Below are 18,055 nucleotides of genomic sequence, written 5' to 3'. Positions count from 1 at the left end.
GATAATTTGAGGGCTGTAGAGGACAGCCTTTTTTGTGAATAGGCACTATCTCCGCGCCACGCCAGGTTACTGGTGGCTCTGCACCATACAAGATGGAGTTAAAAAGGACACATAAGTAAGGAGCCCACACCGTAGGTTCAGACCTAAAGAGATCGCCTGGGATTTTGTCCAGGCCCGGCGCTTTGTTAGGTATGAGCATAGAGATGGCATTTTCAACCTCCTTAATTTTAATTTGTGGGATAACTGCAGCACGACAAGCTGCATTAGGTGAAGAGTCAACTGGGGAAAGTAAATTAAGATCCCCTATAGAGTATAGGCCACCGAAGTGCCCTTCCCACACTGCAGGGGCAATATTAGAACCAGTGATGGCGTCAGAATCTTTCTTTCCATTGCTAACAATGGCCCAGAAAGTCTTAAAATCCTTATTCTGTAAAGATACTCTTAGCTCCTCCCACATATCGTCTTCCCAAGACTTCCTTGCCCTGTTGGTCTGTTGTTTATAAAGGGCACGGAGTGATTTAGTTCTAAGTTTATCCTTTGCTTTTATTGCCACAATCAACTCAGTTTTTAGTTTCCTACATTCACCTGTAAACCAAGATTGCTTGTTGGGCACAGGTGCCTTAGGAACCTCTGAACGAGAAAAAACGTCCCGAATTTTCATTGATAACTGAGTGTGGATAATAACGGGGCTGGATAAACTTTCCGCGGAAGAGCAGTCTAGCACAACGCCGGCCATTTCATTAAGGCAGGGAAGTGCCAATCTGTAAGTTTCTGCCAGTTTCTCAGGACGCATGAGGATGCTAGACCATTTGACTCTTCGTTTATTATTATGAAGAGTTAAAGATTGCAAAGGAGGGAACACCCCACTGGCATACGTTGAAAATCCCCAATGATCTGATTTTAATTTCAGGGTAAGGGCATTGTGGTCGCTATCATCACGAACAACCACTCTAAAATCTAGGACCTTATTCCATGATTTTGTATCGATCAGGATATAATCCAAGATCGACAAATGCCCAGCTCTGTTAAAAGTAGTATGTCCAGGCTGGTCGGATTTAAATCGGCCACTTCTTCTTGAACCTATGCTCATGAGGATCGACGCTGATCGAGAGGACGGCAACTCGGGAGACTTTACTGAGAGACCTGTCCTGACCCAAATGACACTTAGCTAGAATAGGTAACTATGAGAATAATGATTTGCTATTGATTGACTTTCATTTGAACTAATTTAGATAAAAGATAACTTTGTTTGAATTCCAGTGTCGGGTGGTTATTTCTTTGTCATTTATTGAGTATTCGGATGTATTTCCTGTGTTTAAAATCATGACTCAAGACATGTCTTTATGGTCACATTGACCTCGCACTGGATGCAGATTTGGTAGGTTTCTCATATATACAGTGTGGATAGAGTAATAGAATGAATGTTAGTGTGATGGGCCCTAGCGTATGATGAGTGTATGTGCGTGCGACTGTGGATTTACTCTGTCCGTGGAAGTAGGGAGAATTTATATGCGCCGATCTGCAGCAGGGACATTGGGCACCTACAATCCTATTGAAATGACATTTTAATATCCTTGTGAGACAAGAAAACACGAGTTTGTCCACAGGATACAGAGCATTGGCAGCAAACGTCACAAACAAAATAAACTATGAGGCCCACAATTTATGTTTGATAGAATTCGCCGTTCGTTTGCGGAATGAGTTTTTTTTTTTACACACAAGTCTAACCCTGGTCTCTGTCCGATGTGTTGTAGTGGGTTAAAAAGCAATAGACTGCGGGATTGGGAACGTTTGGGGCCTTGGCAAACATTTCTTCCATCACCTTTGTGTTTTCTTCAAATTCTCCGAGAATGCCCGACTTTAAATCAATTGTACGAGGCACTTGTCTCCCGAAAATTCCAAATTAACCAACATTGCTGCTGAGGGCTTCTGGTCCACACTTTAGCAGCAACACGCAAAATAAATAGAACGACAATGACTCCTAATGACGTACACGTGTGACAGCGACAATAGGTGACGCAATGAACAGTCTCGAAAAGAAAAACATGACTTTTGAATAAGTGATTGTGTCACAGATATGAAGCCAAAATACAAAGAGGCTGCTATAGGCCCAGGGTGCCCGCTTGCATCACAAACTCTGACCACAAACGTCTCGGTGGAAAAAGCTGTGTTTATCTCGAGTACCATCAACAGTCAGTTTGCAAATGAGCAACCGTACTTCCCTAAATACGCAGTCCCCTGGGGTGACGAGCGCCGTCGCACGAGATAATGCTCAGCTCTGATGAGTAGCGGAACCGACGTCCATGTGGTTTCTGTGTGCGTGAGAAGGAAGCGCTTCTTCACACCCCTTCCCCTCAACCTGCTCTATGTAAAGCCGCCTGTAGTCCTCCGCCAGGAAGCACCTCCGTGGGTGAAGTGGAAGCAGCTTCGGTCGGCACAGCTCTGCTGGAGGCCCTCAAAAGAAGACTGTGGATAATGTCTCGTAGCTGAAGATCCGGGTGGCCTACGAGGGGGGCATGTCAGGATGTTTAAACATAAACGCACAGACGGGACGCAAAAGAGTCAGAAACACGGGTGAGTAATGATCGATGGCCGGGTATCAGCTGTGCAAGTCAACAAGGATCACACCTTCCGCTCGCTTTATGACCTACGCCGACGTTGATCGGCCTTACTCTATGCTCAGTGGTGTAACAAAGTATACTGGGGGAGAGGAGTTGGCCTAACGGCTAGGGCGCTCGAACTCGGAACTGGGTTCGAGTCTCGGTAATGAGTGACGCTAAACATCCTGTGATTCTGGGCAAAATCACTTAATATCCCGGTGCCTACAAAAAAATGAATGTTTGCCCTCATGTAACGTAACTGGTGCTATGCAAAGCGCTCTGATATCCGATTGGATTCGGGTCAAATTCGCACTATATAAAACTCTGCAAAAAAAATACTCTGTCTTGAGAGCTCCAGAGGAGGACCCCTCCATGTACTTTGCAGGGGAGCCCCCTTAAGCTTCGTTATTTCACTGTCTATATGCTACCTCATGCTTGTCCCCACCTCTCGTTATCCAACGAGCCTGTTTTTCTATATTTAATTGCTTCATGAAGTTCATTTATGTAGTACGGTTTTGCTGTTAACATTGTGCTTTGAAGTAAGTGCTCGCTGATGAAATCTTTGTATGAGCAGCAGATCACAGGTTCAAATTCTAGTGCAGTAGACTCATCCTTTCATCCTTCAGAAGTTTAGGAATTAGGGGGTTATTTACAAGCCCTATGCACTGCCGGAACATCACTTTTTTTAACGTTTGAGTGGCACACAGGGATTTCCACCCAGTGTGACTTTCAATGGCCTTGTAGATTTGGAGTGTGGAAACGCGGCGCAAGTCACCGCGTTGCCTCACACTGCGTCAGGGAGGTGTGCAATGGGCATTGTAGAGGGTGTTCCCACGCAACACCCATAGGTTGTGACACATTCCCAGATTTACAACATGGTGTAGATCTGGGAATGCGTTAAAACCGTGCGTCTCCTCAAGGGTGGCACAACGAGGAGAATTACCATTATTTCTCTTAATTTTTTCCTCTTTTCAAGTTTGCTGCCTTCCTGCAGCGCACATATAAAGAGGAAAACACCTTCACTGATTCAATCTGATCCAATGATCCAATGCCAACAACACAGACATCCTTGCGCCATGATGCAAGTGGAGAGTGCCTGTGTCGGCGCCCGGTTGCTAATTGTGTGCTGGCTGAAAGGACAGGAATACAGCATGTCTTGTAAATACGGTGCATTCCTGCCCTTTTGAATTGGCGTTAGACAGCGCAGAAAAATGACTTGCAGTGCTGCCCCATGCAAGTTTTTAGTAAATATGCCCCTCGGGCCCGCATTTACAAGAGATCTGCACCGCCTGAGCATCACGTTTTATGACAATCTAGTGATGCAGGCCTCTCAATCATATCTATGAGGCGACTCACAGCCACCCTGAATGGCTTTGCATGGCTGGATATATATGGATTAAGGCAAGGTAGTGCAAACCCCTCCGTTGCCTTAATCTACATCAAGGAGGTATTCCATGGCCGAGGTTGTTCCCACTTTATACAAATGGAATTTGACACTGCCCCAGATTTACAACAGCAAGTAAACCTTGGGCAGCACATAAACGTATGCCTCCTCATAACAGGTGTAACAAGGAGAAATGTTTGCATTTCTCCCCGTTTTTTCTTCTTTTCACGTGTGCTGCACTGCAGCACACATAGAATGAGGAAAACAACTCTTGTGAATGTTTTTGTGCAGGAAGGTGCTCCCTCCTGCACAAAAACAATCATGACAACAACACAAGCACCCTTGCACTAATGTGCAAGTGTGCATGCACTGGTGCTCAGCTGCTAACTGTGCACTGGCTGAAAAGACGGGAATGCAGTGTATCTTGCAAATACAGTGCATTCCGGCCCTTTTGAATTAGGGTAGGGCAGTGCAGCAAAATGACTTGTGGGGCTGCCCTATGCCAATTCTTTGTAAATATGCCCCTAGTGTCCTCATTCATTTACAAGATACCTGTGCAGCCTGAACATCACTTTTAATAACACTCCGGCGGTGCAGGCCTCTCAGTCATATCTATGAGGTGACGCAAAAACACCCTGCATGGCTTTGCATGGCCTCACCGATATGGACTAAGGCGCTGCCTTACCTTACTCTACATCAGGGAGGCATTCCATGGGTGTTGCTATGGGTGTTCCCACTCAACACCCATGGAATTTGACCCAGCCCCAGATTTACAACATCATGTGAGCCTAGAGTAGAGTCAAAAACGCACACCTCCTCAGAGCAAGCGCAATGAGGAGAAATGTTTCAATTGTTCCTCATTCTTTCCTCGTTTCATTTGTGTTGCATTCTGCAGCACACATTGAATGAGGAATACGCCTCCTGTGATTGTTTTTGTGCAGGAAAGTGCTCTTTCCTGCACAAAAACAATCATGCCAACAACAAAGCCACAGCTTGTACCTTGGTTCAAAGGGGCCTGAGTTGGCACTCGGCTGCAAATTGCGCGTCGGTTAAAAGGACAGGAATGCACCATATCTTGCAAGTAAGGAACATTCCTGCCCATTCAAATTGGCTTAGGAGAGCACAGCAAAATGGCTTGCGGCACTGCCCTGCAGCAATTCTTTGTAAATGAGGCCGTAGGTGATGTCATGACAGTTCCTACAGCATGCAATGATTGTACCCCCTGCAGAATGTTTTGAGGGGCCACTGAGACTACCATATGCCACTGGCATTGATCGTCCCAAGGTTGAAAGCGACGGTGGGGTGGGGTAGTGAATGGTGGGGCCTCCTGCATCATAGGGGCTGTAGCTGCCTATGTTACACCCCTAATCCTATTTATTCATGTGCCTGGCCCTTTCCAAGAAATATCGGCAAAGGTAATAGGTCTAACCTTTTTAGAAGACTAATGAAATGTGAATGGGGTAAAAGGAAACTTTTTGTTTTTATAGACACTTTATATTTATTTTATAAGCGCGCTATCTGAAGTACAGTATACAAAAGTAAAAATGGGGAAAAGGCGATATCACATTTTGTGTACACATTTTTAATGCATTTACTCTTGATAATGAAGTTAGAGTCAGGATGCATGCATGCACCAGTTCCAATGATTAGAAGGATGGTGAAGATAATAGTGGTAATCGGTAGAACCACCTGCGTCCGTGATGCGCCCCAGGAAGCTTGAAGCAGGAAGTGAGCGTTGTGCATGCTAAAGGCTATCATTCTGTAATATTTAGAAGACAGACTTCGCTACTGCTGCATTTTGTTTCTATAACGTTTCAAGGGCTAGAGTCCTGAGCCCTGGCCATTGAGCAACAGCCTCTTAACCCCTTCAGTGCCCATGACGAGATAGTCTCGTCATGGAGCGTGGTTGCGCTGTGCCCATGACGAGACTATCTCGTCATGAACCCCACCCACTAATGTAACGCCCGGCACAGGGCGGGGAAAGGGCGGGGCACTGAAGAGGTTAATAAGTGTGGGGCTATTGTTTTCATTCTAGTAGGCTGAAGAGCACAGAATATGGATCCAATATGAAACAAGCACTGGCAAAGCCCATATGTCTGGCGTTATCTGCCAGCATTTAAGATTTGTCATTTGCTGTTCTGTTTTGGTGTGTTTTTTTGCAATACTTTATTCATGGGAAGCAGCCAGACTCTTGGTAATCTAAAAAAGTGGCTAAAACATAAACATTTTGTTTTTGTCTCAAAAAGCACACTTTGTCGTAGTATTTAAGGGGACCACTATATGTTTGGATGTACTCTTAGCGAAGGGCAGAATGCCATCATTCGCAGTGCAGCTGGCCATTTAAAGTGGGCTGACCTTTTGCCCCAGGCTGCATACTGTAGTGGGCAGAAGAAAAATGCAAATGATACGATAACAGAGCAAAAGTTGAAGATGGCTGCCAGAAAACCCGTATGACTATACTGAACATATAATGTGAGTAAAATCAAAAGGTCTTGGCTAACAAAAGACCTAAAAAGCACGATCAAGAGTAGCACCCCTGTGAAAATGTGGATTTTTTTTCTCCAAAAGTGACAGTGGCTGAGCATTAGAGGCTTTCATAAGGCATCATTAAAACACACAGTGTCAGGAAGACACACTGAAGTCCCACACACAGCACAGATATGTCCATACATCACAGTCAGAAAAAAGATGACATACGCATTGTGTCGTTCATATCGTTTACAAAATATATTGGGGTGAGGAGTTAGCCTAACGGCTAGGGCGGTCAACCTCGAATCTGGGGAACCGGGTTCGAGTCTCGACAATGACGCTGAACATCCTGTGATTCTGGGCAAATCACATAATCTCCCCGTGCCTAACAAAAAAAAAAAATAATGTGTCCTCATGTAACGCAACTGGTGCTATGTAAAGCGCTCTGATACCCGATTTGGGTCAAGTTTGCGCTATACAAAATACATATTTAAAAAATATACCGTCCCTTTGGGTGTAGATTTGCTATTATAAACTCCAATGGGGCAATAATATTGTAAAAGATATATAGGATAAAATGTTTATGTCTGACATGGTTTAAAATACGATATTGTGGTACAACACCAGAGCACCATAAAACAACAAACACATAAGTATATAATCCGCCCATTAGCACATATGGGATGCAAAGCAGCATTGCATCCAGCACCATCACACTTAAATAAGAATGTACACAGCTACACTGGTACAGCAAAAACAGGCCATGGGACAAGTAACAGTTGTGTGTTTACCTTAACACAGAGGGCATCAAACAGCAGGTGAGGAGGTTTAAACACCGTAGCACTATCTAGCCCACAATCTAAATCACTCACTCTACCTGCTTCACTCACTTTACCCAGGATCCAAGTTACACACATCAGCAGAATCCACGTGGCACTTCTCACAAGTTGACTGGCAGTAAATGCTGTAGTCCTTTGTGCTTCACCTTCACAGCACATTTGTACACAATTGCTCGAGTCCATGCATACCAATCTCCTCCCCAGCAAAACAAAAGTTAAATGCTTATTTTTAATTCAAAAGGCCACAGGGAAGAAGGAGAAAGCTACTGTACTACTCCCAGCACACTGAACAACAATACCCGTAATTTATGGCTACTGCACTATTTTTAAACAACAAAACAACGACGGTATAAGGGAAGGCTGCATGATATTATTGTATCTGGTTGTTCCTGAAAGAGTGGGCCTGTCACCATAGTAAAGTCTCATGGACAACTCCCCCTGCTCTGCTTGGTGCCATTGCTGATAATACATGTTTAGGTAAATGCAACCTCCCATTCCTCCCTCCCTTAACCATATCCACGAGTGGTGCTCTCCGATAGCTCACTTCCACTCTCACTCACAACTCCCAGTTAACTAAACCCTCAGAAAACCTTAGAAACGATCATAGCCTCATCCTTTCAGACGTTCACACTGTCTCCTTCCTTTTGCAGCCATTACATTTAGAAGAGACAAATCACACCCATCTGCCTTACCTCATTTATCGCTTTAAATCCCAAAATAAGGATCAAGCGATACTCACCGCAGTCAATCTCTGCCAGATTGTCAGTGGCGGCCGCTCCTTTAGGGTATTGGAGCGCCGCCTCACTGCTTTTTTGCACTGTGGGAGCAGAGTGAAAATCTGCTCCTGCAGGGCGAGAGCATACTTATTCTGGCTACCGCAGCTCCCAGGATAAATGCTAGCTGAGGAGCTGGCATGGGTTGCTTGATCTTGTGGCTTCCGTCAAAGTCCCCAACATATGATCGAGGTGTAGGTAACCCATGAGAACAAAAGTGACTGACTCCCACTGGCACCCATAATTGGTGCTTGTTAGAAATTGAGTTTATGGTTGTCATAGCTTGCACCCTGTACAAGCAGGAAGGGAGTGAGGGGCTGACACTCACATCTGAATAGGTAGTGGCCTGACCCCACACAAAGGGGTGATTACTCCCAATGATAGTATGGAGCCAGGGCTGAGGATGAAAGGATACTTGTGTACTTGAAAGACCCTTCTTTGAAGTCATCTCCAATTCAAAGATGCATTTGGGCTGATGCTGCATGTGCAGGTAAGAGCGTTGGGGCCGGGTGGGGGGGAATTTCAATGGACGATGACGAGGGGAAATTAATTATTTATTTAATTTTGCCTCGTCGCTGTCGGTCGATATCCCCCCTACCTGGCCCTACCACTCTTACCTGCACATGCAGCAGCTGCCCAAATGCATCTTCGAATTGGAGATGACTTTAAAGAAGGGTCTTTCAAGTATCCTTTCATACTCAGCCCTGGCTCTATACTATCAGTGGGAGTAATCACCCCTTTGTGTGGGGTCAGGCCACTACCTATTCAGATGTGAGTGTCAGTCCCTCCCTTCCTCCTCAGGAAGAACCATCAGAATGCAGATGAACACAGATGAGTACTCAGACACATCTAACCTTCCTGTGTTTGTGGCTGTCTAGAGGGAATGCACAAAATGAAGCTGTCATCCACCCCAGACCTGTATTGGAGACAGGCTGCAGGGACATAGAGAAGAACAAAGGGAGATATGGAACTCCTTCTGGACAAAATCGCTGTATGACATCAGGTCAAGCAATTCCTCAATATTTTGGCAGACTGTAAATGGAGTGGGCAGAAATCTCCCAAATGTGCCCTGCTCTAACACCCCAGAGCCAATCTGGTACCACTTCCTGTATGACCTCTTCAATCAATCGGCTCGGCCGGACCAGTTCCACGTACAGGGAGATGGCTCGGAAGCCATCAAATTACTGGCAGCCTATCCCAGGAGCAGTGATCACAAAACTTCATGGTGCTCTATCACTAATACTTTAGTCCATAAACAATTTACAAAGGGACACTGAGAGGGACGCTAGGCCCAGGCGGAATCTCACCGTCCATTTACAAGGAAGATCCAACATTACAGGGTGCACAACTAACCCCTCTCTTCTCGACCATCTTGCAGCTGAACCATATTCCCCCTTTATACAATGGCTTGATACTTGCACCGATTTTCAAGAGGGGAGATAAAGGGGTCATGGGAACTATAGTTGTGTAGCTCTAATTGACAACAACGCCAAATACTTTGCAGTGGTGCTACTAGATGAGCTACAGCTTTGGGCCGAGACTAATATGATCATTCCGCCAAACCAAACCGGGTTCACTAAGAACACAGGGACCTCTGTGAACCTTATGGTACACTTCCTATTATCTGATCAGGAGAAATCCAACAGCTAACCAGTATACCTGGGCTAAATTGACTACAAGTCTGCATTTGATAGGGTTGATACCGGGAAGCTTTGGCAGAAACTGGTCCTCCTCAACATCCTGGGTAGCCTGCTTAGGGCCCTGGAATTACTGCATCAAGAAACATAGGTCAGAATAAAAATCGGAGACTGGTCTCGCTTGTCCAGTCCAATTACAACCACACAAGGTCTCAAGCAGGGTTGCTTCCTTACACCAACATTATTTAACTTGTTCTTATCTGATCTGCCCCTTACCTTGAATTTACTGGATTCCCAACTGCCCAGACTGGTGGACTTCCAGCTGTCAAACCTGCTGTACACAGAAAATATAGCACTGATTAGGAGAACCAAGATTGGCCTGCAGAACCTTCTGGATGCTACTTCCGCCTTCTCAACTAGGAACGGCCTGACAATCAACAAAAAAAAAAGTAAGATCTTTGTGTTTCATGAAACTCGACTGCAAAAACCAACGTGTTTCCTGGACCAAGAAAAGTTAGGGTCAACTAAAGGTTTTAAGCACCTTGGAGTCTACTTCAATGATAATGGGAGATACAGTGACCAACTAAATGTAATTAGGAAGAAAGCCATCAACTTTTCCTTCGCCTTTATGTCTCTTTCCACAGAAAACGAAAAGGCCCTATGCATATGCCTATCCTCCAGGTGGCCCAAGTAAAGATTCTCCTGACCTTAGCTTGCAGAAGCAAGGCTCTTAAGGTGCAGGGCAGCACAATACTGGATCGGATGCTACTCAAGATCTGCAGAACAACTGTTCAGCTTCCCTCCAGTTCATCTCTAGCCCAGATAAGGCTGCGGTTTGGCATTTCTGAGCAGACACAGGCACAGAATGCAGCCTTTACGATATGTTGACACAAACTCAGGTCAGCAAAAGAAGACTCGTGGCAACAGTCCTTGGTTCACGCATGATTATACACAAAAGATGAAAAAGTGCGTTATTTGTTCTCCAGATCTTTGTATTTTATTATTTTCGCTCAGCCAACACGTGTTTCGTTGTTAGGGGAATACCTAACAACTTCTTCAGGGCTTTGGAACATAATAAATGACGGTTTAAAAATTTGACAGTTTAGGCATATGCAAAGCTGGTGAATAAAACATTTCACCATTGTGTGGTGTATCAACACAATAGAGGAGGCGAAGCATCACCCCTCAAGTGTAAACCCATGCGATAGGCGATAATGTGCAAAAGATGTGTCCCGCCAAAGAGTGCAACCTTTAAACTGACGTGCTATGTGTAACCACCCGATATCACACTGACTAGTATGGTGTCTATGTGATTCTCCAATGTGCTGTGTTAAAAAAACGCTCCATAAATCATTTAAAGGTGGATAAATTGTAACTTATCCTCTATTTCAGTCCATCCTAAACAACATGTCTAGTGAATGCGAATATCCTTGTGCCCAAGAACATTTTTTTTCATCTCTACCTGTATGGCTTGTCAATATCTTGAAATCTCCCACCTAAACGAAAAAGTGGATGATAATCCTTAAATGCATTTAAAACAACCACCGTGGTCCTTGGGTCACACGACAACGTTGATGATGACCATCAAAACCTGTTATTCACTAAAGTAACATGCCTGGGGTCCCTTACCACTCTGCCAGTTCTACTTTTGACCCGGCTGGTCAATTGGTTTGGTTCACTCCAATGAGTGGAAGATCCCTCAGTAGTTACTATCTGTTGAAAAATAATCAAATCACCTATCAGTGTATCCTATATTATCCTCCTCTATTGAGAACCAATCCCAGAGAGTCCAGTCCTCTCACCTATTTCAAGGCATGTATTTCGGCCGAGTTTAGTCCACATGAGTTACTGATAAAATGCCTCGCCATGTTTTCTCAACCTGCAAGGACAACAAAACAGAAACTTTAGGAGCGCCAGGGAATCCCTAGTTCCAATTCACCCCACTAGGACATTAACCAAAAAGACTCACTGGGTCATCTCCTTGGGTCCGAACTAAATACAAAGCAAAGGTCCTTGGCAAGATCCTAGCTGTCCTAGGCCTTAATCAGGCTTGTACTAATGAGCGCCTGGGACCTATCCATTAGCCATCAAGAGTTTAAAAGGGTAGCCAAAGCAAGCACACAACAGCTCTCACTAATAGAGGACAAGGCATGCCTGTCTCAATGCAAATATGGCTGGATGACAGTGCACACCTATATGCATCTGAAACCGCAGCATTATCTAAGCAAACTTTATAAGGATTGGACCAAGGTAAAGTTCATGAAACTTAGGATAGGGATAATTCCAACCCCAATTAATTATCCTGCATAGAAATGATGTGAAGTACAGGCAAATTGCCAACTATGCAAACAGGGTCAGGAAGATATTATTCATATACTGTGCTTGTGCCCCAACCTTATAGAGGACCGGTGGGAGCAGTTCTGAAGAAGGTGGAACATCTGGGGCATGAGTCCTGCAGGGAGGCAGTGTTGGCCTACTGTGAACCATTGGACATTTGACAAAAATATGCACTGGTGAAACTTCTTCATTGTTTCTCAAAAGGTTGGAGGCCATGGCTCTAGCAGCTGAAGGGAAAGGGTGTGATTAGACAACTAACATTTCTGGTTGGAGCCCAAACACCTGCTCCTGATTAATTATGAATGTGCGTAGGCTGTAAGCTGGATAAAGTCTTCACATGCCTAGCCCACTGTTTTCACACTTTCTGTGGAAACGCTTCTAGTGACCTATCAACCTGGCATTGCGGACAGTGTCTTTATACTTTGCCTTCCCTTACTGTACATCTCTTGGATCACTTTGGAAGATCTTACCTCTAAAGACTCATCAGGTATACGTAGTTACACTTGATGGCTAAAGTCCTTGGATGCCCCAGACCTTCCACACGCACCTTTTTAGCATTAACTCCTTAAGCATTATAACCAACCTGTGCTCGACACAGTTATTATTCTAGTTTAAGCACATTGCACTTTATCCGTTGTGCAGGTCCACCGGTCGGCTAAAGTCTTTAGATGCCTGGACCTTTGCACATGCACCTTCTACATAAATGATGTAATTGCAGATCTTCCCATGATGTTATATGTGATGTCGTAGATCATGTCATGAGAGGTGTAAAAAGTGGGGTAATTAGCAGGGGGAGGGCATGAACTATGGTTACTTTGGGACATCGTAATACGGTGCACTTGTGGATTTGAGCAGACAACAACACTACAATGTGACTCTATTGACAGTATGTCCTTAATACAATATGACCCTGTTGACACTGTCCAATACACGTAAAGGTTTCTGCAACCAGACCTAAAAAGACTGCCTAAGTCTCATGTTCTGGTAACTTGCAATGTCATATGGGGTAACTGTAGCACAATAGTATGATGAGTAATATCACTAACTAAGCAGGCAAACTTGCATGAGTGTCAGGTCTCCTTGGGAAATAACTTCCTGATTTCTTACACCGTCACCCTGTATTATGGACCCACATTTCCTTTTTGAAAGTCCTGTAATCTAATATAGAAATAAGGTATCACGTTGTGGTTGTTTGGTAACAATATCTTTTTTTTCATTTGTCTTATTATGTTTTGGTCCTGTTGTAAATGAAGGACCATGTGGAATGGAGAGGGTACCAAAATATTGAGGAGGAAAATATTGTTTAAAAAAAAATATTGTGTTCTTATATCATTTGCAAGTATATCTCTCCATTGGAGTTAATAATAGAAGATCAACATTCAACTGGATGGTATATTTGTAAACAATACTTATGAGATTACATTTATAGCATTTGATATATATTTGTCATTGTTATTCTGAAAGAGGCAGCTTCAGAGACTGCCAACTTACACATCATAGACAATGCCCTCTTGACCACAAGTGATGATCCCTGCCTCCTGATATTGCTGCACCTCTCAGCTGCATTCCACACAGTTGACCATTCCACCCTCATACACACCCTCGAGTTGCAAATGGTATTCACTGGCAATGTCCTTCACTGGTTCTCACAAGATTCCTATCACATATGGAGTACGAAGCATTCCATACTGTACCCTTTCCTCTTCAACCTTTGCTTCAGACATCCATCACCGCAAACACAGCTTGCACATCATCCAGACCTAGATGTCCAGCACCTACCTTAAGCTCAACCCAACCAAGACGTAATTCTTAATATTTGCCAAGAACAACAAACAAGATACAGTCCAATCATAGCTGAATAATATGAACCTCCAACTCTCACCAAATTCTAAATCACTTAGATTTACCCTTGACACCAACCTCTTCCAAAAGGAACACATTGCCAAAAAACATTGATGGCCTTGTATCAGCTCTCTCTTCTAAAGAAAGTCAAATAGTTTCTTCCACAAAGCAACTTCATAAATACTGTTCAAGCGCTTCTTCTCTCACATCTGGATGGTAGTAATGCCCTACTCCATGGCTTCTCAGACTCTGCACTGGCACTGCATAATGGCATGCTATATGCAAGCAGCACATCTCATCAACAGCCTAAAGAAATATGATCACATCACCCCCAACTTAATGCATCTCCATCGGGTCTCCTTGGCAGTCCACACTATCTCCAAAACTAGCAGCATGATTTACAAGGCCATCACATCTAGCAACCCTCTTGCACACAAGCTCACCTTCTCTGGTGGTTCTCAGCAGGTGATTATCAGCACCCTATAGCCAGGACAACATTTGACTGCAGACTAGGAAATGCATTGTAATTGTTTGTGCCCGGCGCACCTTTTAAAAGGTGCACCAGGAGCAAACAATCACAATGCACCCTATTATGAGGTATGCACTGCCCCGAAGGCAGCTGTGACCGTGCGATGCCCTGGGGGCAGCGCATTCAGGTGAAAACACGGAGCAGCCGCTCTGTGTATTCACAGTGCAGGCGGCACCCGACGGCAATTTTACAGGGGAATAGAGATCCCCTTGCAGGTGGGTGCAGTCAGTGACTGCATCCGCTTGCAAGGGAATGTCTGGGGGGGTCCATAGGACCCCTTCAACCCCTGCAGAGGGCTGCTGTCAGGAGGCGCACTGACAGTGGGACACCTTTTAAATGGAGCACAATCAGCGTGCCTCCTGAGGGCTTTTTTGGATCTGCGCCTGAATCTGTAATAGGGCGCGGGTGCAGAGTCAAACGAATTCCCTTATTTGCATAGGGCACACCCCTATGCAAATGAGGGAACACCCTCTGTTGATAGCGCTGGTGTTTTAAGTGCACCAGTGCTATCGGTATTATAGATGGGGACGATCAAGCGTCTGCGCCCCCGTCTTTAATACCAAAGTGCCCCAGGGGTGCGCAAAGCGGGCACAAACTCCCATTGCTCCCCCGCGGCACTTATTGTAATATGCCCCCTGGCCTTTACCATATATGTTTATTAACTCTTATCCTATGCACACGCTCTAATATTCAATGAAAGTTCATCATACAGTAGGAGCAAAAGAATGAGAATAAGTAATGTCTCTTTTTTGTCATTTCTTTGTCTTTAATTCAACAACGCCAACGTAGGAATCATTGTCACTTTTTGTTTATAAGCACATGGGCCATTCTCATGTGTAAAAGGCTCTCCTCATTTTCGTGTGTATGCAGTCACAAATAATACGTGTTGCAAGTTTGCTACGGGTATCCACAATAAGGTGATATGTGCTCACCATTATTGTAATTGTGTTAAATACCATAAATGTTTATACAGACCTTTGTTATATCATTTCCAGCCCTGAAGAAGTCGAGGGGTAATCCCCATACGACAAAACATGTATTGGCTGGGCGTTGTTGAATTAAAGAAAAAGAATGGACAAAAAAAGGCTAGGCGTTGTTGAATTAAAGACAAAGAAAAGACAAAAAAGAGACATTACTTATTCTCATTCTTTTGCTCGTACTGTATGATGAACTTTCATTGAATATTAGAGCATGTGCATAGGATAAGAGTTAACGATTTGACTGGCCCTTGGGTTCAGCATTTGGAGGGTCTAGGGTATTTTCCCTCACCTGTTGCACAGCATAAATAACGAAGAAATGTATACTGATGCTAACTCAATAGGCGTCAATTTCCCTAACTAATGACACCCCCATAACATTAGTACTTTTCCATATATGCACACAGGATCTGGAACAACATCCCCATATCCATCAGCGCAGCCCTGATGCTGCTTCAATTTAGGAAAGACTAGAGGACTCAAATCTTTAAAATACATTACATCACAATACATTACTGACCCACGACTCAGCTTCCTCTCCTATCACTCAATGACCTTTAAGCTTGCCTTTGACCGTGTACAGCCCTCTGCTGCCTTTTGGCTAGGTTTGCCAATAGTCATATAGCGATACTTATAAAAATATGTATCTGTGGATTTAAAAGAAAAGAGTTACAAGACACAGTAAAGCAGGGAATTATAGCCAAGGATTTAAGGTATTTTACATTTAAAAAAATGTGTGAGTTGCTGTCACCATCATAAATCAAAAGCCAGACTACCTGATCTGAGTTGTCAATGGCTTAAAATGGACAGGATGACAGGGTCCTTAGGAATGCTACATTTGAGACTGATTAGTGCTGAGATTAAATGTGGTAAAAAGATGCACAAACGTCTGTTTGCCAGAAAATATTCACTCTCTTTCTGCACGGAGGAGATTAGATTACCAATGGTGGGTGGCACCTCTCTGCATCACAGGCCGGATGATGTTGCGCTGGCCGGACGCTGTGGAGGCTGAGGCCCCTGAGCTGCGCCGAACTTGTGTGTCAGGAGTGCTGCAACTACATGCCTAAGGGGGCCCTGTTGCATCACCTACCACAGAAGCTTCCTGAGCAGACTTGGCGGCGACTGCTGTACCCAGGCTTGTGAAACCCCGCCTGGCTAAGGCTCCTGCTGGCTGAGTCACAGATTTGGAGAGAGTGCAGTGGATTGCACCACAGTGTCAATGTCCAGGTGAGGAGAAGATAGGAGGTGTAGCGGAGGAGGCCCGGGGGTCGAGTTGCCCAGGCCTAGCACCTATTGGTGACGCACCCCCAGTGGCGGCTCATCCGCTATGGCAGAAGAGAGTCGCCCCACTGCTTTCAAGCAGTGCAAGAAGAGGAAAAATATTAACCTGATGATAACTTTCTGATGTACTCATGCTATGTTTCCTTTGTGGGCGGGAGGGTGGGTGGGGCTGTTCTACTCATGGAGCAGGGCAGGGGTGGAGTGGTATGCCCACTCAAGTGCAAAATGACTGTTTGGTCAGCCCTCTCAGGCCATCCAAAGCAGTCATGTGCACTTTCCTGTTCGCAACTCAGGCTGCATTACAGCGTACATGGAGAACACGCCCACCCCTCCAGCGTCTCGCTGAACGCCTTGTCACAGCACTCAAGAACAATCACAACGCCACATTGTAGCATTGTGATTGGCTTAGGAGAGGGAGCCTGGCTGCCTGCTTCCTGTTCCTGGAAGCAGACACAGGAAGCAGGAGCACAGAAGACGCAGAACCCAACCTTGAGGTAAGAATTATTAGAAAAAATATTTACAACCCCCGCTCACCCCCCTGCGTCCCCGCCCACTCCAGTGTCCTTTCCCACATTTCCCGCATCTCATCTGTCCAGTACCCCCGCAGCACTTCTCAATGGTGGCTGCTGTGCGGCCATGCACAGAGGGCGTACCACTGGTGTGCCAAAGGCAAGCCATAGGTAAGCCCATCTGTGTCCATCCATCCTTGGACCGCACCCAGCACCAAGGACCATTCCTCTCAGATACTCCACCACTACGAAGCCAGCACCCTCCTCGCCATCAACTCCGGATGGCACACCGCCTGCCATCTAGCAACACTGTAGAATTTTCTTGAACCCTGCGCCTGTCAAAACCACAAACGCACCTTCTGTCACATCAGCACACCAGTGCCTCCTGCCACCCAGCCGACCAACAGCGCACACGACCAGCTCAACTGCATCCTCCTCAACGAGCAGTCCCTCCAGAAACACGCAAATCAAATCTGGGACCTCCTCGATGCCACATCTTCAGACATTGCCTTCTTCATGGAAACCTGGACCAACCTCTGCTCCGGACCGGACATCGCCATCCCCATCCCAGACAGCTACTAAATCACCTGCAAGGACCACCGCAACCATCCAGGAGGAGGCATTGGCATCCTCTACAAAAGCACACTCCAACTGACCACGCACTTTCATGACCCAACAGTGACCATGGAACACCTCCTGGACCAACGCCAACACCAACCTCTGCGGCACCCTCATCTACAGGCCCCCCGGGCCATGGACCCCCATTCACTGATGCCATTGTAGACCTCATTGCACCCCAGGCTCTCCCATCCACAGACTACGTCCTACTCGGAGACCTCAAGTTCCACCTGGACAACCCCAGTGACCAGGACACCACG

At 45.3% G+C, this 18,055-nt stretch overlaps 1 protein-coding gene across 2 annotated transcripts in view; it reads left to right on the top strand.

Moving 5' to 3' along the window:
* The first annotated feature begins 2,230 nt into the window (after nt 1-2,230).
* The window catches only part of RGS18 (regulator of G protein signaling 18), a 245,221-nt gene continuing 229,396 nt past the window's right edge, over nt 2,231-18,055 (top strand). The window contains exon 1 of one of the 2 annotated variants that reach the window (XM_085654807.1): nt 2,231-2,574. In XM_085654807.1, the coding sequence (XP_085510933.1) occupies nt 2,525-2,574 (50 nt within the window). In that variant the 5' untranslated portion in view covers nt 2,231-2,524. The remainder of the gene's footprint in view (nt 2,575-18,055) is intronic. The other variant, XM_085654806.1, reaches the window with a different exon arrangement.

Source organism: Triturus cristatus, chromosome 4_1, assembly GCF_964204655.1.
Source record: "Triturus cristatus chromosome 4_1, aTriCri1.1, whole genome shotgun sequence".
Lineage (NCBI taxonomy): Eukaryota > Metazoa > Chordata > Amphibia > Caudata > Salamandridae > Triturus > Triturus cristatus.
This window is presented reverse-complemented; position numbering and strand designations above follow the sequence as displayed.